Here is a 22,305-nt window from a genome sequence, read left to right on the forward strand (position 1 = left end):
GATTACTTCTCCAAGAAAGTAATCCAGTTACTTTACTGACTACTTATTTTCAAAATTAATTAGTTACTTTACTTAGTTACTTTTCAAAAACATGATGCACAACCTGAATACGCTATAAAGCAATAGACCCTCATTCTGGGAGGGACAGGTTAGCAAAGGCGGGGAATCCTTGTCAGACACCCGTAGAGAATGGACAGATAGAGGTAGCCTAGATTAAAAGAAAAAATATTTTTCAAAAACCTGCATCGACATCACATGCAGGTTTCTGAACAATATTTTTTCGCTATGTGTTCCCTTTTAGAGGTGAATTCGAAGTGCAACAGTTAAACTTCGCTTCTCTGAGTGCACGCGCGCTCCCGCGGCCAGGGGATACAAATCCTGTGTCTTGGCACGACACCGGATTACAGTAAGTGCTTGCTCAAATTTTAGGTGGAATTTTTCGCTGTAGATAAGTTTTCTTCCTACGCAGAATGTACAGCGGACACTAATGTTTTTGTCACTTTTTACCGAGTCAAACTCAAACTAATGTCGGTACTTCCAAGCATTAAACGCTGCATGGTCCTGCTCTCTCCCGCACTCCATGTTATCTCTTGTTGATCTACACACGCACTGACGTCACACCGCTCATACTTGATTGTCATGAGACACTTCACAAACAAAATCACAGTTTAGTAACGCAGTAACGCAGCCTGCTTGTGGGAAAGTAACAGCAATCTAATTACTGTTTTTGCAATTGTAATCTTACTTTACTCTTTACTTGAAAAAAGTAATCGGATTACAGTAACCCGCTACTTATAACGCGTTACTGCCCATCACTCGTCATGAAACAAATATAGCTCCACCAATCTACCATTTAAAAAAAAAATCTGTTACCAGAAACTCAACATGACTTACTTTGAGGTGCTGTCAAAAAGAACGCCTTAGAGCTACCGCCTAGACCCCGAAGGCATTTGTTTTGAGAATAATGGCTGGCTGATGAAGTTATTGGCTGGCTAGCCAGCTCATGCCTGTATGCCTGTGGGCAATTGATGTTGAAAATTCATAAAATTTACATCAAACATTGACGTCAAAAAACTGGTCAAATATGCAAATCAAGTTGATGTAAAAAACTTGATGTCCATTTGACAGCCAAACACTGATGTTGAAAATACATCAAATTTAGATCAAACATTGACGTCAAACAATAGGTCAAATATGCAAATCAAACTGATGTTAAAAACTTGATGTCCATTTGACATCCACACACTGATGTCCTATTCTCGACAACCAAAAAATTACTCGTACATATTCAAATTTAAGAAAAGTTTTATTCATCAGCTTCAAATTTAAAAGTACAAATTTAGGCTGGATTTTGTCAAATACTTATTCTGATCCTGAACAAAGATCGACTGCTGTCTGGCCCTTTTGGCGTCCCATACCCCCATATCTGTCGGGAGCAGACCGGAGATAGTTCATATGATTTTTTTTAATCCACCTCTGACGATGCTGGTTTTGACTGCTGTACAGCACCTGAATGAAGATGGAGCAACATTTATTACAATTTTAGGACATTAGAAAGTACAGAATACATTTTCAGAAACCATCACTGGTGTCTGATACACTCAAGCTGAGCATCTCAGAGGACTGGACAGAATGGATCTAGATAAAATCATACTAGAAGTGATGAAGTATTACACAATTACCTATTATAACTTGGCAAAGCCTTGTTTTGCCAAAGGCTTTCTTTGGCCCTGTGCCATCTATGTTCATCATAGCCATCAACTTGTTTGTAAGAACTCTGTAAAAGGAAAAATAACAATCAAGTGAAATCAGAAACCAATATTTGTTTGGCTGAATGAACAAACAAATAAGTGACCACAGCGGCTGAGCCTTCAAGCAGAGGAGGACTGTCTTAGTTTCTCAGTCACTTTGGTGCATTATCATTAACATTTGCACAAGTGCATTGCTCGATCAAATCAGTACAAACTGCCCCACAGTGGATTACTTCTACAATGCTTTGTAAAATGCTTAGTTCATGTCTCAAAAGCAAGTACTTGTGCCAATCAACATGTCAGTGCCATTAGAATGAACAGTTGATTTTACAGTTCAGTTTGTACTGCAGTTTGTCGGCAGATCATGTAATTAATTGTCATACAAGAAGAGTATACTGATTTACAAAACAGCAATTCATTCTAGAAATAGTATAATCGAATAGAATTACATTACATTTAGTCATTTAGTAAACGCTCTTATCCAGAGCGACTTACAGTAAGTACAGGGACATTCCCCTGAGGCAAGTAGGATGAAGTGCCTTGCCCAAGGACACAACGTCAGTTGGCATGACCGGGAATCGAACTGGCAACCTTCAGATTACTAGCCCGATTCCCTCACCGCTCAGCCAACTGACTCCCACTCCCAGAATTATTAAAGACAAACTGCATATGACAACTTATTCAATACTTCATATAATGACTCAGGCAATGACTTAATACTTAAATGTGACTATTCAACAGAGCTTTTATGATGTGACTAAATGTGAAGTTTTGAAATGTTAAATTCTGATATGAGAAAGGCACCAAAGGGACTGAGAGAAACTATATTATGGATTAATTTACCTTTTCATCATATTCTTCACACAGTCCTCAAGATCTGCACCCCCAATCTTGACCAACTGAGACATCTGATAATAACAAATTTAAAAATACCTATCAGGAACACAGAAAACACTGAATATGATAGGAACAGTATTACTATTGGCCTGGCATAGTTAAACTGACCATCGGATTTTTCTTTCCTTTATCAGCCAGTTGCCCTTCCAGATTCTTGAGCTCACGCCTGCTGTTTATCTTCACCAGGTGGAACTGAGAGTCTGGGGGCTCACAGTTTTGGCCCACCTGGGACAGCTTTTCCCGAATATCGGCCAGCAGATAGAGGACCCGTCTTTGGAACTCTGAAGGGCAAATCGGAATGAAAATAAACATTAGTCCCAGTTGTAAAAACACCACTGTTAGTAAGAAAATAAGGAGGTATACTAACTTCCATTATGTAATGGGAATGGTTCACCACCCTCTGGTTTCCCCTATGTGGAGTGTGGGACCACCGATGAGTAGACTGGGAGTACTGGTGTGTAGAGCTGTGGTGCAGAGAGCGGGATCTCTGGCGCGGTGTGTGGGATCTCTGGCGCGGTGTGCGGGATCTATGGCGCAGAGAGCGGGATCTATGGCGCGGAGTGCTGTGGAATGGAGAGCGGGAGCTCTTGTGCCGAGTGTGTGATCTTTTGGGTGTAGTTTGAGGCATGTGTAGGAGACTGTGGGACTTAGATCTACGTCTCTTTTGTTGAACCCTTGGTGGTTTTGGCAAGGATGGACCTGACGATGATGAAATACAACAAAATGGAGCAATTAGATGACGGATTTGCCGCATTAAGCACTTTCAGATAAAAAAAAAATATATAAAAGTTATGATGCTTAACAGTTTGCTTACTGTGTTGTGACTGTGCTTCCACACATCGTTTCTGCACATTGCCACATCCGGTTCCAGCACCATCTGAGCTGCTTTCATCCTCATCTGTGTAAGAAGAGAAACAACAGTATTACCACAATGCATAGTGTCACAACATACACTATTATCCAGCACCAGAAACTATGGGCCTGCCACAATGTGCACTTATTGTATACTTAAGATAAACCCTAGGTATTTTTTCTTCTTCACCCTCCTAACAGGAGTGCATTCTTCCTCACTTAGCTCTGCAGTTGTTGTTTGGTCGAATGCTTCACACTTCTCGCTTCTCTAAAGTAAATGGAACAAGCAGGCTTATAATAACTAACTTGATTTGAGTAGTAGAAAACCCCAGATCTAGCTTAAACAATATTTATGTAAACTTACTTGAGTTGATTTTGATTTTCAGCAGTGGAAACTCTTGCCAGTTGCTTGCTGGTTGTCGCATTTCTTCGGCTGCTTTGGTTACATTAGCTGCTTTGGTTACATTAGCTCCTGTTGGCCAGTAAACCATGTTATTCTTCACCCAAACCTCCGGGATGACTCCTTCTCCCTTTGGCTCTGTCCAAACTGCCCTGATCCACATCATGAGACCTGTACAACAACCAGAACAAAATATGCAGAGATTCAGGCAACTGCATCAACTAACTTTAGGCAACTTCATTCTCTGAATGTGTTGCTCTCAATCCACATAAGGGTAGCATTTTCCCCTCCACACTCAGAACAAGAATTGTATACAACCTCCACACCCTGACAATGATAGTTATTGGAAAAGCCCTGAGGAACATTAGTTTTAGTAACATACTTACAATTCAGTTACTTGCGTTCTATATGATACAGCATGCAGGTATATTTTGCATGTATGATGCAAAATACAACCTGTGTTAGCTTCACCAGGGTTGGCTTGCAGACAGACAACTTTACGATGCAACTGCTGTTTGCTGATCAGTCGACGTCTAGCTCTGCTCATGTCACTAACACGGACGATGTTGAGCAGTTTAGAATCACAAGGATCATTGAAGAAACTGTGTGGCATTGGCATAGGACATCACAAACCAAGGTGCCTTCTTCGCGTATTTCCTTCACAAAGACAGTCCTTGTTCTAAAGGATGAAACAACAATCTTGTGGTCTTGTGGAGATGCGAGTAAAGCTCTCTTTGGTAAAAGGCCTACATTTTGTAGATTGCGAGATTGTCTGACCATTTTCTGCAGGTAGTTCTCAAATGGACAGCATGAAAATCATTCAGTGAACATCTGAAGTGTTCTACATCATCTGCTAAGTGAGTTAGTGCACATTGTACACAGTTAAGGTTTTTCCATATATATCCTCACACTTCCTCACATAGTACATGAGTAGCTCTCTGATATAGTCCAAGTGTTCCTCACGCTCTGCATCATCAGAATTCAACAGTATTGACACCGCAACCGTCAAGGAAAGAAAGTGATTGTATACAGCATGTGCAACCACTCTTCTCAGAACCACTGGTCCAGTATGGTACCACATATGTGCCTCTAACTGTGCAGCGCTCACAAGCGAAGTAGCTATTGTGATTCTTTATACACTTCAGGAATGATCTGGCTGGTGCATCACAAATGAAGGCTTTTACAGTCACTTTAAGTGTTTTCTCTCCATGGACTATGCCATCTTGCTTAAGTTGCTGCAACTCCTGAAGAAAATCAGACAGGTAATCTTGAACTGGGCTGGGTTTTGCTTTTCCACAATAGAGTGCCACAATAAAGGGTGCAAAAGCATGGAAATTGCACAGGATTGGCCACATCTGCATATTTGATGATTTAAACAGTGGAATACCATCTATGTTGATGCACGTCTATGCGATCTTCATGGAAATCAGGACACTGGGCTAAAACCTTTAAAATGCCAGATGTAATACCAAAGTAAGCATATTGTCCACCACACATTTCAACTGTTGCCACTCTTTTAGGGGTCTTCAGCAGTGTTCTGGCATCCTTGGGGAGGCGATGTCCTTGGCGCCTTACAATGTCTAACAGTTCATTTAGTGCAGACCGCTTGCATTTGTTGGTAGCTGCCCAAGATGCAACTTCTTCAGATCAGGAGCAGTTTCCTCTGCAGAATCCTCAGATTGTCAGCAACCTCAGAGTCAGTGTCAGAAGACAGCACTAATACATCAGAGTCGTAATACGAGATGTTGGCATCAGCTGAAGGTGACAAAGACACAGTTTCATCCTCACTGGACTGAGCCCTCACCAACACATCTGCATCACTGCTATTTGAATCATCTGCAAGAGCCAGCACTTCAGCATGACGTTTCCGCCATTTTCTGTGGTATGCCATCACACGTATACAAGTATAGCTGCAAAAAAAGTAATCTAGTTTTCAAAGCTCAGTTTATTATTAATATTTATATATATTACATTTATTATTATTATTTTAATTCATTCCTTTCATTTTGTTTATTTACGTCATGAAAAACATAAATCTGTCAAGTGCTTATTTTGAATACAGGATCGAGCTGATGCATAGCGACTGGCCAGTTAGACAGCGTTGCTTGAAACTGAAAATAACCTAAAATGGCGGATTATTTTCAGTGCTACAATGCATTTCGCGCGCTTATGTGTAACGTACAGTATAATCATGGTAGCTGCCTATTTATAAGTTATTAGTTCAAACAAACGTAAAATTAACATTTACCCCTTTGACATTTAAAAACCATAGCTTAACCCATTCTAGACTGAGTTACAAATATTTCCAAAAGTCCCCACAGTGCAAGTTATTTTTCCAAAACGGTAGGCTAGCTAGCTTAGCTAAGTGACCTAGCATTATACTCGTAGCAATACTTACCATGCTAATGTTACTGGCTAACCTACTAAAGCGTTTGTAGTGTAGTTTTTGTCTATGGGAAAATATGCAATTGCACTATGTCCGAATTACATCGACATTACTGTGGCAAACGGACATATAACGTCACTGTGTCCAATCCCGACCGCTGTAAACTACTATTGTCCAAACCCGAATGGCGTTTGGACACTCAGTTTCCGGTCTTTTTGCCAGCATTTTATTTTGCTATCGCCAGCAAAGTGTAAGTATTATTATTTTAGGCATACCAAACATTCTACGCGTAAAATTTCATTAACATATATGGACGTTTGCATGTCTAAATAATATAGGAAAGTTACTTTGGCCGAAAGACCACTCGGCGACACTCGGGCGACGCTTGGGCGACTATCTTTACTCTGACAAGTGTGTCTGTGTTGTCATCGTACTGCTACTATGGGTTAGCATATGAGTGTATTTCAACGCTAGCTTAACACTACTTTGTCTTGCCAATGAAAATACACGATCATGTGTGACGTGATCTGTAGTCGAGGGGAGGAAGGGATGGGGGCTAGCAAACTTTGAAATTGAGATTTTATCGCATAGTTTGGAGATGTTGAAGCGTGACATCTTATTGTGGAGGACATAACTACGTCCCCGGATATGTTGACAGTATTGATGGTCAGTTTGGTGACCCTGGATCAAGTTAATATCCCCGGAAAAACAGCAGCGGCCAGTGTTTAGAAGTGCGGTCGGGTTTGGACAAGGGTAATTGACCAGCGCCAGCGTCATTTTACCGGCTCTAGTAAAGGTTAAGCTAACTAATTTTTTAACAATATTTAGCTCGAAAGGTAAGAAGTTAAAGCTTAACGTGAAGTCAGTAAATCAGCTGAAAACGTGATACGGCTACATTATGTTTCACTGGCGTGAGATTAGAGCTATAGCATACACAAAAAGTACCAGACATAGTAGCTAAATGCACAAACTTATGTTTCATTAAAACACGCGTTCTTCGAAGTTTAACTGATGTTTTACATTTCATGAGATGTCAACACACACATTTACCCACCTGATTAAAATATGATGAGCAGGGCCCCGTTCGTCGTTAGGGTTGAAGCTAAGTTAATCAATTGTCCCTTTAGCGAGATGAGTGAGAACAGCAAATATCGGTTCGTCAACGGCTGATCCGCATCCAAATCATGTGGTTAATTTCAATCAGGCTAAACTTATCAGGGAAATTGCACGTGCACGTCCTACTTCAAAAGGCAGGAAAGGTCGATCACCAAAACCGTGATTTTTTAACGGTATGATGGCGGAAAAGACGAAAGAGAGAGTGGTGATAGGCTATTGTCGCCATCCGAGCAAACTATTATAATGAGCCTCTAAGAAGACAATAAGCATATTATCATGGCTAAGTCAAACACCGCCACCGCTGCCAGAGCAAGACAAGCAGCTTGGCAAAAAATTGCCGATAAGCTAAATGCGAAAGTTTTGGGGAAATGTATAGGCTCATCTTAAGTGCCTCATTACCCCAATCAATCAGATCACATTTCTTTAAATGTGCCTGCTGGTATAGACTTAATGGACATTAATAATCGAATGAGATCTTGCTAGCGAAAATAATGATCTCAACTCTTTCAGAATAAGTAGGCTAGATAAAAACAAGGCCAACGAGTATCTAATTGATACGAATTCATAGACAATTATGAGGATATATGTAGGCTACTGCGCTTATATCATGTACTATATATGTGTATATGCATGTAGGCCTATGTGTAAATCCCTCTTTGATTTCATTGACTGGGACATGGCCAGGGAATATGATGAATTGATTCATCAGCTGGTTAAGCGCCAAGTACACTTTTCTTACAACGCATGCTGCGGCTTTGCCAATGTTTTCTGCATCGCCTATACTGTATAAAAATGTAGCCTATAGCCTACCTGACGCAAAAAAACCTCAAGGCTATGCAGTCTGAAGCACAGTTAAAGTGTCAAGTAGCTTTATTGTCAATTTCTTCACATGTCAAGACATAAAAAGAAATCGATATGACGTTTCCCACTCTCCCACAGTGAAACATATAAAAAGCACAGGCACAACAGATAAGACAAGACATTTCGTAAAACATAGCGTTACATATTCACATACAGCAGCATAAGCTCATAATAAAGCATAAAGCTTGCTGCGGCGTGTGATATATTTGCAATGTACGGCCCGAGAAGGTCTTGCAAATAAATGAGTCCTTGTCGGCTGAATCGATATCGCTCAAACAAGAACTCATCCGTGTGAAATAAAGGATCTTGGCAATCGTGAAGAACTCTATTGGTATGGAAAGCTAATCGAACTAAAATATAGCTCCTTGGTCAACTGGGTCTCTCAAAAAGGGAGCTGCCATGTTATTTTCCGGGTGTGTGGCAAGCTTATCCAGCTACACTTACGTTAGCCTGCTCAGGAGCAGGTTGGTGCTAATTGATATGTTACTATGGTGATTTATCGAAAGTTGCTTCCACGAACCAAAAAGAGGGGCGTTTTTTTATCTTAGCCTGAAAATTAGCTCGCTAAACCGCTTAGCGAGCTACGACCAATACCCCCCTGGGCCCCGTTCGTCGTAAGGGTTGAAGCTAAGTTAATCAATTGTCCCTTTAGCCCGTTAACATTAGCGAGATGAGTGAGAACAGCAAATATCGGTTCGTCAACGGCTGATCCGCATCCAAATCATGTGGTTAATTTCAATCAGGCTAAACTTATCAGGGAAATTGCATGTGCACGTCCTACTTCAAAAGGCAGGAAAGGTCGATCACCAAAACCGTGATTTTCTAACGGTATGATGGCGGAAAAGACGAAAGAGAGAGCGGTGATAGGCTATTCTCGCCATCCGAGCAAACTATTATAATGAGTCTGTCTTTGCGAAGACAATAAGAATATTATCATGGCTAAGTCAAACACCGCCGCTGCCAGAGCAAGACAAGCAGCTTGGCAAAATTTCCGATAAGCTATAAATGCGAAAGTTTTGGGGAAATGTATAGGCTCATCTTAAGTGCCTCATTAGCCCAATCAGATCACATTTCTTTAAATGTGCCTGCTGGCAGTAGGCTTAATGGAAATTAATAATCGAATGAGATCTTGCAAGCGAAAATAATGATCTCAACTCTTTCAGAATAAGTAGGCTAGATAAAAACAAGGCCAAAGAGTATCTAATTGATACGAATTCAGACACTTATGAGGATATATGTAGGCTACTGAGCTTATATCATGTACTATATATGTGTATATGCATGTAGGCCTATGTGTAAATCCCTCTTTGATTTAATTGACTGGGACATGGCCAGGGAATATGATGAATTGATTCATCAGCTGGTTAAGCGCCAAGTACACTTTTCTTACAGCAACGCATGCTGCGGCTTTGCCAATGTTTTCTGCATCGCCTATACTGTATAAAAATGTTGCCTATACCTGACGCAAAAAAACTCAAGGCTATGCAGAGTCTGAAGCACAGTTAAAGTTTATTGTCAATTTCTTCACATGTCAAGACATAAAATGGAATCGATATGACGTTTCCCACTCTCCCACAGTGAAACATAAAAAGCACAGGCACAACAGATAAGACAAGACATTTCCTAAAACATAGCGTTACATATTCACATACAGCAGCATAAGCTCATAATAAAGCTTGCTGCGGCGTGTGATATTTGCAATGTACGGCCCGAGAAGGTCTTGCAAATAAATGAGTCCTTGTCCGCTAAATCGATATCGCTCAAACAACAACTCATCCGTGAGAAATAAAGGATATTGGCAATCGCGAAGAACTCTATTGGTATGGAAAGCTAATCGAACTAAAACATAGCTCCTTGGTCAACTGGGTCTCTCAAAAAGGGAGCTGCCATGTTATTTTCCGGGGGTGTGGCAAGCTTATCCAGCTACACTTACGTTAGCCTGCTCTGGAGCAGGTTAGTGCTAATTGATATGTTACTATGGTGATTTATCGAAAGTTGCTTCCACGAACCAAAAAGAGGGGCGTTTTTTATCTTAGCCTGAAAATTAGCTCGCTAAACCGCTTAGCGAGCTACGACGAATACCCCTCTGGACACAGTTCACGATGATGTGAAAATATTTTCCGTTGGTGTTGGGTCGTTCCTTTGGGTCCGTGGATTCTCGTGGCTCACACTTGACCTTGTCATATCCAGAGGCTACTAACACAGCGCCATCTACAGGTGTGGTTTTAAACAGCAGAGAAATCCTCATTAAATTGGCATTGTGTCTAGATCTGTTGAACTGCAAAAAGGAAATCAGTAGTAGTAAAACAAATCTGGAGTTTTTTTTTTCTGGGCGTGAATTAATGTATACGGTTCAAAAGGAACTGTGCCAAAAAGATGCGTTTTGAAGCCTCAGTTAGGAAAAAAAGCTATTTCAACTTAATTAAGCTGACGATTAATATAAATGTATAAATATAATAATATTATATTATATAATCCTAAGTAAACATACTAATCATTGATGTCAATGTGATGTCTGTATTACATCAATTTCTACGTCTAAAATAACAAGTTGAATTTATGTCAATTGGACGTCAAAAATATTGGCCTACATATACATTAAACCAATTTCTGTGTGGGATTAGTTTCCTATTTTCACCCACCTACCACTGGAATAAATTGCCATATAAACTGAATTTTAAATGATGTTACACAGCGTCTTGATCAAGTCTTGACTAATATTTGAGCTCAAATTGATATCAAGGTGCCCGCTGGGATGTTATACTGATTTACTAGATCTCAATATTTCCAAGTTCTAAAAGAGTACAAAAATATCGATAAAACACTAGTCCTGACACAATGACAAATGGCATTCTAGTCCTGACAAAACGGCATTCTTGCTTCCAAAAACTGAAGATCCAAAAAAAGTCTGAGTATCCAACGTAGCAATTAGGAAAGTATGTGAGAACAACACAATTACCTTTTCTAGTTGTTTCCGCCATTTCAGCTCAGCGTGAGAGAAAAATGCATTGCTTCTTTTACTGTCTATGTCTATGATCATCACTATCGGAAACAAGCAATTTTAATTGGTCATCAATTCACTGTGAGTCCTGTGTATCATAGCAACGAGCACGAGACTGTGGCGAATCCGGTGTGCAAAATTGATTTAGTTTATCATTTATTTTTCGTGTGTGTATGTCTCTGTGATAGATATAATTATTGTTTGATGCAAATAATTTCAGCTGGCTCAGCCAAAAAATATCAGATGGTGGCTCAATTTGGCTTACAAAATATTAGCTGGCTTTGGCTGAAACTCAAATGGCACCGCTTGGCGGAGCTTGGCGTCGGCTTCAGGGTCTATGGTGAGCCTACCCATTCCAGAAAGCCTTGTATCTTTGTGCATCAGGGCGTGGCCTATAGCGTCAACTATGGGTGATATTGGGCCATTTGTGGTGTGGTAGTTACTCTTGGCCTATACTATCAATGTTTTAAGGTTTTGAGAACTTTTTACCATTGCATAAAAAATCTGAAATGCAATACCATCAAGATCCACATGGGCCTTTGCCAAGCAATGAGTGGGGGCTTGGTCAGCCCACACTCTCCTGAAATGTCGTGTTTGCATCTCGCCAAGCTTGCGCGTGTCAAGGGTTGAATACATGAGTGAGGGTTGCTCTGACGATGATGTGGGCCAATTCTGGGGACGTTTGGACCAGAATTGAATGAGGAGTAGCAAAAAAACGTGTTTACTTCATCTTTATTATACAGAAAATGGCGTTATAGGTTCTTGAGGCTTTTTTGTTCCTCATGAGAAAGAAGGCATACCTAATGAATTTCGTAATTTTGGGACAGATGGGATGCAACTGGCATCACTTTGAAAATGGGCAAATTGTGGTGTGGCTGTAGAGGTTTAAAAGGCTACCTCTGACTAGACTAGCACCAACTCAGAGCATTGAGTTTCCCATCCTCCTTATTGCACTCACTCTTATTGGGTGTGCTCAAGCCTTCGGCGAGAGCACAACCTTTGTTCTCTCACATATATATTTATTGGGTGTGCTTTGCCTTCGGCAAGGGCACAACCTTTGTTCTCTCACATATATATTATTATTATTATTTTATTTTTTATTGGGTGTGCTTTGCCTTCGGCAAGGGCACAACCTTTGTTCTCTCACATATATATTATTATTATTATTATTCTTTTTGCCCCCCTAAAACTCAGTCAATATTTGGCCTACATAGACAATGTAGGTGTCAAAAGTTTCGTCTTGGTAGCGATTGAGTTGCTTATATTGGAATTTACGTTCCGTTGCATGGTTTGGGCTTAAGTTAAGTTTTTGTGGCGAAAAGTGAAGCTAACGGTGGCTAATTTGCTAGCCACAGTCACTGACGTTACTAACGTCACTAACGTCACGAAAACACGCGTGACTACCTTTGGCAGAACATTCGTTTCGCATCTGTTAACCTGGGGGATAGCTAGGCTAACTATAGCTTTACTGCAAGGCAGCTGCAGAAACGCCACAAGCAAAGAGGCCAGGGTGATAACTATTTACTCATTTTACTTTGTGATACATTACACATCACAATTGTGATGTGTAATGTACAATATAAGCTGATATTATTAAGGAAGTACATCTACTTTCGGAAACAGTAGTCTACTATTTCACTGAAATATTAGCATCATGACATTAGCCTGTGTTGCCCGGGCAACACATACTACAGTGGTCTATGATGTATCTGTTTTCAATCGTTAAAATAAACATTCCTCACATATACATTTTCGTTGTAGGATTTATTCTGACATTAGTAAACGATTTGTTGGTGAAATTACCATTACCTGTGGTTTCAAACCAGTGTAGCTCACTGCAACGCTGTAGCCTACCCGAGACACTAGTGTGAGTAGCTAACAAAAACTCCTCAGCTGTTTAAGTCAAACGGCGACAGAACATGTTCGGCACTCCCCTTACTCAAAAGTCTTTCAATAGTTGAAACAATCTGACTACTAAACTGAACTTCATTGCCACATCCTAAACTTTGTCAATCTGTTGATGAAAATAATTAATTTCAGCCTAAACCGTACAACGGAACGTTAAATCCAATTCAACCAACGCAATCGCTACGAAGACGAACACAGCAGTAGTCTAGTACTGTAGTAGTAGAATTTACCGGGGCAGCTTCTCCACACAGGGCTATATCGCATTTTGCGTTGTTACTGACAATGATCGCTACCAGTGAGCTTTTTATGAATGAGCGATTTTCCACTAAATAAATGTCAAGCTTATTTACGTTTTTGGGGGCATATTTTCAGTTAGCAGATGGTACTGTTTGAATCGCGATTCTATCTTCTGCCGGTAAAGTCGTAGAATAATCTTCAAAGGGGGTTCTTTATTAATGAATGAATGCAATATGAGTAGGCTAAATGCCTGAAAATATCACGAGAAGGGACAACTTAAAATGACGTTTAAGTCATAGAGATTAGGTCCATTTTTACACCGGTCTGCCAAATGTATTCGTTTTGATTCAGCCTGTCAGCTGCCTCTTGCAGGGGAAATGAGAAGACATCATATTTCATTCTACACTTCACTCGTATTTTGAGTTGTAAATGAGCAGCAAAAAAAAGATGCTTCTAAATCTATGTAATCTTTATAAATAATAAGTAGGCCCGATGCATTTTTATATAAAATATACAGACCCCTGTGCAACCGACGCAAGCAAGCACACCCTACAATTTCCCCAGAAATTGTATCCTCTCTAGTTTATTATTATTATTTATTTTCGCCCCCCTAAGGATCAGTCAATATTTGGACTACATACACAACGGCGGTGTCAAAAGGTTCGTCTTGGTAGCGATTGCGTTGGTTGTATTTTTATTTACGTTCCGTTGCATGGTTTAAGTAGAAATTGCGTTTTTGTGGTGAAAAGTGAAGCTAACGGTGGCTAATTTGCTAGCCACAGTCACTGACGTTACTAACGTCACTACGTCACTAACGTCACGAAAACACGCGTGACTACCTGTAGCAGAACATTCGTTTCGCATCTGTTAACTTGGGGGATAGCTAGGCTAACTATAGCTTTACTGCAAGGCAGCTGCAGGAACGCCACAAGCAAAGAGGCCAGGGTGATAACTATTTACTCATTTTACTTTGTGATGTGAAACACAATTATGAAATGTAATGTACAATATTAGCTGATATTATTAAGGAAGTAGGCCCACATCTACTTTCGGAAACGGTAGTCTACTATTTCACTGAAGCATTAGCATCATGACATTAGCCTCTGTTGCCCGGGCAACACATACTACAGTGGTCTTTGATGCATTTAGTCATTTAGCAGACGCTCTTATCCAGAGCGACTTACAGTAAGTTGCTTCTGTTTTCAATCTTTAAAATAAACATTCCTCACAAATACATTTTCGTTGTAGGATTTATTATGACATTACATTACAAGTAAACGATTTGTGGGTGAAATTATCATTACCTGTGGTTTCAAACCAGTGTTGCTCACTGCAACGCTTTAGCCTACGCGAGACACTACAAAAACATCTACACAGCTGTAGGAAGTCAAACGGCGACAGAACATGTTCGGCACTCCCCTTACTTAAATCAAAAGTCTATCTAACTACTAACCTGAACTTCATTGCCACAGCCTAAACGTTGTCAATCTGTTCATGAAAATAATTAATTTCAGCCTAAACCGTACAACGGAACGTTAAATCCAATTCAACCAACGCAATCGCTACCAAGACGAACACAGCAGTAGTCTACTACTGTACCGTAGTAGTACAATTTACCGGGGCAGCTTCTCCACACAGGGCTATATCGCATTTTGCGTTGTTACTGACAATGATCGCTACCAGTGAGCTTTTTATGAATGAGCGATTTTCCACTAAATAAATGTCAAGCTTATTTACGTTTTTGGGGGCATATTTTCAGTTAGCAGATGGTAGGCTACTGTTTGAATCGCGATTCCATCTTCTACTGCAGGTAACGTCGTAGAATAATCTTCAAAGGGGGTTCTTTATTAATGAATGAATGCGGTAGGCTAAATGCCTGGAAATATCACGAGAAGGGAAAACTTAAAAGGACGTTTAAGTCATAGAGATTAGGTAAATTTTTACACCGGTCTGACAAATTTGTTCGTTTTGATTCAGCTATGAGGCTGCCTCTTGCAGGGGAAATGAGAAGACATCATATTTCATTCTACACTTCACTCGTATTTTGAGTTGTAAATGAGCAGCAAAAAAAAGATGCCTTTAAATCTATGTAATATTTATAAATAATAAGTATGCATTTTTATATAAAATATACAGAAATATCAGTTGTAAAAATTTCATTATAAAACGGACCCCTGTGCAAGCGATGCAAGCAAGCACACCCTACAATTTCCCCAGAAATTGTACCCTCTCTAGTTTTAAATACATTTCAAGATTTCCTGCTACACTTTTACTTCTTACCAAAATGTGTGTGGTAACTACAAACCCGAAACCAAGTTTTAACAATATTTGCTTCATATTGCTGTCATTTAACTTTTCTTAGGTTTTTGAGATTTTGGTGTTGAAAAGACGCACTCCACTCCCCCAAAAGTGACATCAAAAACACAGAACCCCACCAATTTAGCCCTCTGCCCTCCAAGGATGAACTCTGTAATGAGTTTTGATCATTTAAGTATTTACACATGAAGACATAAAAGATCATGATTGTGTCCCACTTTACCCGTTGTCCAATTTTACCTGTATTCACTAATTGGTCCCCGATGTTTTTCATGCTACAATCTGTTCTTATGCCCACATAGTTCTCTTAGACAAAATCTCTCCTGAGCTGTGTGCAAACCTGGTGGCCAACTACAAGAAACATCTGACCTCTGTGATTGCCAACAAGGGTTTTGCCACCAAGTACTAAGTCATGTTTTGCAGAGGGGTCAAATACTTATTTCACTCATTAAAATGCAAATCAATTTATAAAAGTTTGACATGCGATTTTCAGATTTTTTGTTGATATCATTCTGTCTCTCACTGTTCAAATAAACCTACCATTAAAATCATAGACTGTTATTTATTTGTTTGTCAGTGGGCAAACGTACAAAATCAGCAGGGGATCAAATATTGTTTTTCCTCACTGTAAGTTCAAATAAAGCAATACAGGCACAACTCATTATACTGTAAAACTATGTTTTTAACAAGAGAATATTCAGATAATTTGTTCTTGAGAAAAAAAATAGGACTTTGGATTTCATTTTAATCTCCTAGATTATGGTTTGTTTACTTATGTTTTTGGTTAAAGGCAGGGTAGACAATGTTGTTGAGAAATACTTTTTGTGATATATGCTGAAATGTAACTTCACATCCTGATAGAATCGTATATTAGTCAATTAAAGCAATCCAATATCTGTGGGTATCGCAGAACTGTAATAAACACGAATAATCATTAAGGTCGGGCGGGCACTAATGAATTGAAGTGATTGGAGTAGCTTTTAAGGGAGTGGGTGGGATATTTTGGTTTGAATCCTTTCAAACTATAACTAAACTAGGCTAGGTTTGCAAAACATGCCTTTCCTGACTTTAACTTGTATGCCTTTGTGATACACTTCCAGGAAACTATTTAGAAAAGAAAGGTTTCAAAGCTCCACATCTGGTCTAACAATATGTTTCCTATAAAAATGTATATAATGTTGTGTGTGAGAAGATGAGAAGTACACAGCCAGTATTTGAGTTGGAGACAATACTTTTATTGTGATTGCTCTACAAACTTTCTTCTCAAATAAAAAAAGTTAACTTCGAAGTCCATTGCATTCAACATGCAGTTGGCTTTTTTATGATTTGTCATGAAATTAAGTTGTGAAATTTACTAAAACAAGGCTGACCAAAAAAGTTGTTTACGCTTTGTGGCCATTTCTTGATAATATACATTTCTTGTTAGTATAAACAGTTAGTTGACATGATGATTTACATTAGTTACATTGAACATAAATCATTCACTGTGAATCATAGAAGAAAACAATGATTTCAGTACATGGAAGACAAACTACTTTGCAGCCAAGGACAGGCCACTTACAAACTTGAACAACAATACATGCAAAATTCAGATCATCTGTTTGCTCAGCATAAATCATTTTACTTCCCAATGTAGTGTTCAGTCCGTTTTACAATGCGTGCAAATGACCATGAACCTCTACGTAGTACGCTCCAGTTCTACGGAGGGCATGGGCTATATCACCATTACTGGGAATCTGACAGAAGCAGAGGAAGGCTGTGGCTTGTGATTTGCCAGCGTTACTCTCCCTTGAAGCGAGGAGTGCGCTTTTCCTTGAAGGCGGTGAGGCCCTCCAGCCTGTCCTTGGTTGGTATCACCTTGGAAACAACAAAAGATGTGTTCAAAAAAGGAAGATGTGCTATTCTATATTTAGTCATCCAGCCCACGTTGGTTGTTGTTTATTATTCCGATTGTGTTGGATTCCTGATATGCTGTATAATAGCAAAGGGCTCCTTGCCTAGTAAAGTGACTACACTTCGTGCTTGTAAACTGTATACAGCATGTGACATATGTAACTGTCTTCTACAACATACGTATCAAAGTAATTATTCAATGTCAACAAAATAATCTGTTGTTGAAACAAACTTCCTTTTTTATTATTCTATATTGGACCACCAACATACCTGGGCATAGCATGCCTCTTCAATAGCTAATCCTGTAGCTAAATCCACCTGAAGAAAAGGACATACATACTTTTATGGGTGCACCAGAATACACCTTTCAAGGTTAAACCTTGAAAGTTTCAGTTAACTCTCATTGTCATTACTAGCAACAACAAAAAAATACAAGAAAAAAAATATGGGTGAGTGCATGTAACAACTGCCTACAACATGAAATTATTAAGATTAAATACCTTGTTTATACGTGATCCTTTTTATTAGAGAGATTTACTATAAAACCACCATAACTCAACCGTAATTAAGCGTAACTAAATACCTATTCCTATGTAACTACAATGTTGTTACTATTGATATGTATTTAAATGCTGGGTAATGTAACCTTACTGTAAAGTGTTGCCAGTTATTCTGTTTCCTGTGTGTAGGAATAAGTAACTTACTTTACAGATAACTTATTTACTAGAACCAGAAATATCCCTATGCTGCACTCAAGAAAAAATGATTTTGAGAAATTTGTCCTAGAGTGGACTGAATAGAAGACACTTTGTGGATTCAAATTATTATTTTTTGTCCCATCCTTAAACTGTGGGCCCCTTTTCAGAGGGTCACGTGCAGGACAGTGGGACGTAGTCAGGCAAAGCTTTTTGCATCAACACCTGTCAGAATGCCCCAGAGTTACAAATGGTGTAGTCCACAGATCTAAACTTTGACCTCTAGGTTAATGGTGAGGTCATTCATCAAATTCTATAAGGTTTCTCAGATTCCAGCTTGAAATAGAACACTTAACCAGGAGGCAGACATTGACTAAAGGGAAAGATTTCTTCTTTACGACAAAAGACATGAGAAATGCATCAATTATCTAATAAGTGTGTTAACTTCAGGACAAATTATGAATGTGTGAATCATGACAGGTATGTTATTTCCTGTAAGGGGCTGGAGAGTGGATGTTGGAGATGAAGCCTTGTATGAATGTGGTAGGAATCTTACCTCTATACCCTGATTGATAGCCAACTTTGCCATCCTAATGGCGATAGGGCCCTGAAAACAAAACAACACGTCACAACATTTAATGTCCCAGCATCACAGTATGGAGCAAAATACAAATTAAGACAACAGAAGGTTTAGGTCTGCTCATTAACTTAAATGCACAATATCTGCATTAATGTTTACAGTAATTTAAAACTAGGGATACAGCGAAATTACGGCAGACGAAGATTTTGGAAAAAATAGCATTTTCGGTTTTAGGCCTAAAGAGAAAAAAGGACTGAGTTGAAAATATATGCCAGCCTTTGTGCTCAGATTTCACTCGTTCAATCTAATCATTATCACAGGACCCAAGTAAAGTTAGTTTCAGGTTGGATATTCGACAGATATTCCCCGATTGTGTTCGATTGTGTTTTTTTGCCAAATATGTCCATTACTCCTAGAACATTCAAAAGTGTTTCCAGCTAACCCAATAATAACGACACAATTCACCCTTTGGCTTGTCCGTTTTCACCTCACATATTTGTATATATTTTGTTTTAAAGTTAAAATGTAATTAAAACTAAAGAAATTGAATTTTATTAAAACTTCCATTTTAAGTTGATCATGTGACCTTCTAACCTCAAACTATTTTCAGACTATCTGTATGAGTACAGAATGCACAACAGTGGCGGTTGGTGACCAAAAAAAATGGGGAGGACAGGAGGAAAACTGAACCCACTGCGTCATGTTATTTTACAGTAGTTGGCTCCTTTTCCATAATTTCTTATATTCAAGTTATGTTCAAATGTAGCAATAATTCAAGTAGCAACCTAATGAAAATGTACTATACAACTAAGGTTAGGTAATGCACCCTAAGTTTATCCCCATCTTCCATAAGCAACAAACATCATATTATCATATATCATAGGCCTATTACAACCAAAGGATGTACACCCATATATATAAATATATAATATTTTCTGTGGAGTTTCAGCAGTCCTGATCCTTTCCTTTGCTGCGTAATCCAAACTGTGGAATGGCTGTTACAACAAAAAAATCTACATGTGGTTCTTCCCCATCCCACTCGCTGCATCCATGCCTCTCTGTGACCCTCTCATTCAAGGTGCAGTTACTTGCCTCGTTAGCATCCATTCTAGCCATTAGCCTAACGCTCCTTGAGGGCTACCACAACAAGCTAACACTAGCTAGCTACTTCTCAATAAAAAAATGGAAACGTAAATCTGAAAAAAGTGGTTCACAATTTGCATTTATCATTTCTAATATAGTATTGTATCTATCGCTATCGCTGTATCTATTGCTATCCCCATCACTTTGCCATCAATTCGTCACTCACGGTACAGTACAGTGGTTGCGAATTCAAGATGAAATTCGGAAATAATAATTGGACAAACGTGATGTCAATATTATATTCTGGTTGATTGGATTGCAAGTAAGGTCCGGTTTTGATTTTCAGCCAAGTGCATCTAGAATTTTAGGTTTCGACCCCCAGGTTTCATTTTCGCTGCATCCCTATTTAAAACTTTATTCCATTCCACAGTCATATGCACAGCGACATGTAGGGCATCAAAGGAATCCCTACACTAGGCCTAGGTGTGTGTGAGAGATCACCTGGGGGTTAAATTCTCGGGCCAGGTCCAGTGCTCGCAAGTAGGCGGCGTCTCCACTCTTGTTTTGCTCCACCGCATGGCTGACTAGGCCCAAGGATCGTGCCTGCGCCCCGTCCACCACCCGTGCTGCAAAGATCAGCTCCTTGGCCAGAGCCACCCCAATAGCACGAGGCAGTCGCTGGGTGCCACCTTCAGTAGGAAAATAATGATTTATTGACTTTTCTTCTCTCAGTAGCCACACCCACCCTTTTATAAACAGTGCAGGGCTGGCCTGTTATGACACGTTTGGTTTTCCATTTTCAAGGCTGTATAAACAATGGGGAGAAAACCAAACAATGTGACTCTGAATTTCAAACTTTTTTATTTAGATGGATAAAAAACCGTGTGCGAAAACCCCATGGGCAAATGCGCAGTATAGCAATATTTATAACAAAAGGTGTGTCATAGTATACAGAGACAAGTGAGGGTGCAGTATCTGAACAATGCAGTTGGTCATAGCAGAGTTCAGGCAAGTTACTAAGGAAGTGTAATAAGTTACTTTTTAATCATTACTCATTTAAAGATCCTGTAAAGTGGAATTAAAAACGAGTTTCAGGATCACCACACCACAGAATAACGTGTTATTAACTACCCATCCAAATTCGAATGGAAAAAAAACACAGACAAGTATGTTAAGTTAGGCCTTGAAATCGTGAGAAAATCTGCAGTCTTTTCTGCTTGAGACTGGGGGGGCGTGTCGCCTGAAGGAGCTGAAGCTCGGCCCCCTCGCTGGAAGGCGCCACCTCTCTCAAGTAAGCTACCTACGAGCCAGATAATGGACACTACGTCAAGCCGAACAAAACAGTAAGAATTAAAATGTATTTGTTCAATGAGTGAAACATACAGATGCATATAAATGAAATGTTCCCCTGAGCTGTAACACAGGAGTAAAAATTGACACCAGAGACAGCAGACAGTGAGCTCTCCAACTACTTCTAGCACATTAGCTACCATTTTACCAAAATACCATAATTTTACACTGAGTAGCCTAATATCAAGTTAGCGGTTTGCACTAACTCATAGCAGAGATACCTCTGGAAAAGTTATCTAGTATAATTATAACAAGCACACAGAACTGAGTGATGAACTGCTGGTGGCGGTGGATGGTCCAGGTGCGATGAACGGCCGGGGGGGCGATGCTCGGTACGGCTCCGCGCTGCAAGAGAAGCCCTGTGTTGGTGAACCCCGTCTGTCTCTGGTCCATGTTAAAACTGTCCGCCGTGAAATGGTCAGTGCAGAGGCGGCTGTTGGAGTTTATCTGAAGCTTTCCATGAGCGTGGCTCTTCACAAAATCTATCCACCTATTTTTCCTTTCATTATCAATAGGGAACTTAAATGGCGTTGCAGCGCAGCTAGAGTTCTTGCATCAGGGAAGATGTAGTTGCGGGTGGTGGGAGACATCCTGAAGCTAGCTAGCTAGCTAGCTGATGTAAGCTATAATAACAGAACAGCAGGAGGAGCCATTCAGTGATCTGACGTAGATAGGTCGAAATGACGTAGATAGGTAGTTTTTTGGCTCCGCCCATTAAAACCTGATCTGAAAACGGAAGAGAAACTGTTGTTCGGTCTAACTCCACATTTCAGTGCGACAAAGTTTTAGCGCTTTGCACATGCTTTCAGGAACTAATTTTACACGTATATAATGTACTTAGAAGCAAAACATGGAATTTACTTTACAGAATCTTTAAAAAGTAACACAATAACTTATTATCAAAAGTAATTAGTTGCCTTACTTGTTATATTACTATATTACTTATTATCTCGCTAGAAGTTGCTAGTTATGACCAAAG

The 22,305-nt window shown here is 39.6% G+C and overlaps 1 protein-coding gene and 1 long non-coding RNA gene across 2 annotated transcripts in view; both read right to left on the reverse strand.

Moving 5' to 3' along the window:
- Positions 1-1,470: 1,470 nt before the first annotated feature.
- LOC136964587 (uncharacterized) lies at positions 1,471-2,657 on the reverse strand. Its single transcript, XR_010879084.1, has 3 exons — positions 2,595-2,657; positions 1,683-1,777; positions 1,471-1,509 (listed from the first exon to the last, which is right to left on the reverse strand). It is a non-coding gene; the product is annotated as an uncharacterized lncRNA (long non-coding RNA).
- A 14,284-nt stretch (positions 2,658-16,941) lies between these two features.
- auh (AU RNA binding protein/enoyl-CoA hydratase) overlaps positions 16,942-22,305 on the reverse strand; it is a 28,180-nt gene continuing 22,816 nt past the window's right edge. Inside the window, exons 7-10 of the mRNA XM_067258364.1 lie at positions 20,478-20,665; positions 18,870-18,920; positions 17,889-17,936; positions 16,942-17,582 (exon numbers count right to left, since the gene is read on the reverse strand). Coding sequence (XP_067114465.1) covers positions 17,505-17,582; positions 17,889-17,936; positions 18,870-18,920; positions 20,478-20,665 — 365 coding nt within the window. The 3' untranslated portion in view covers positions 16,942-17,504. The remainder of the gene's footprint in view (positions 17,583-17,888; positions 17,937-18,869; positions 18,921-20,477; positions 20,666-22,305) is intronic.

Source organism: Osmerus mordax, chromosome 20 (genome assembly GCF_038355195.1).
Source record: "Osmerus mordax isolate fOsmMor3 chromosome 20, fOsmMor3.pri, whole genome shotgun sequence".
Taxonomy (NCBI): Eukaryota; Metazoa; Chordata; class Actinopteri; order Osmeriformes; family Osmeridae; genus Osmerus; species Osmerus mordax.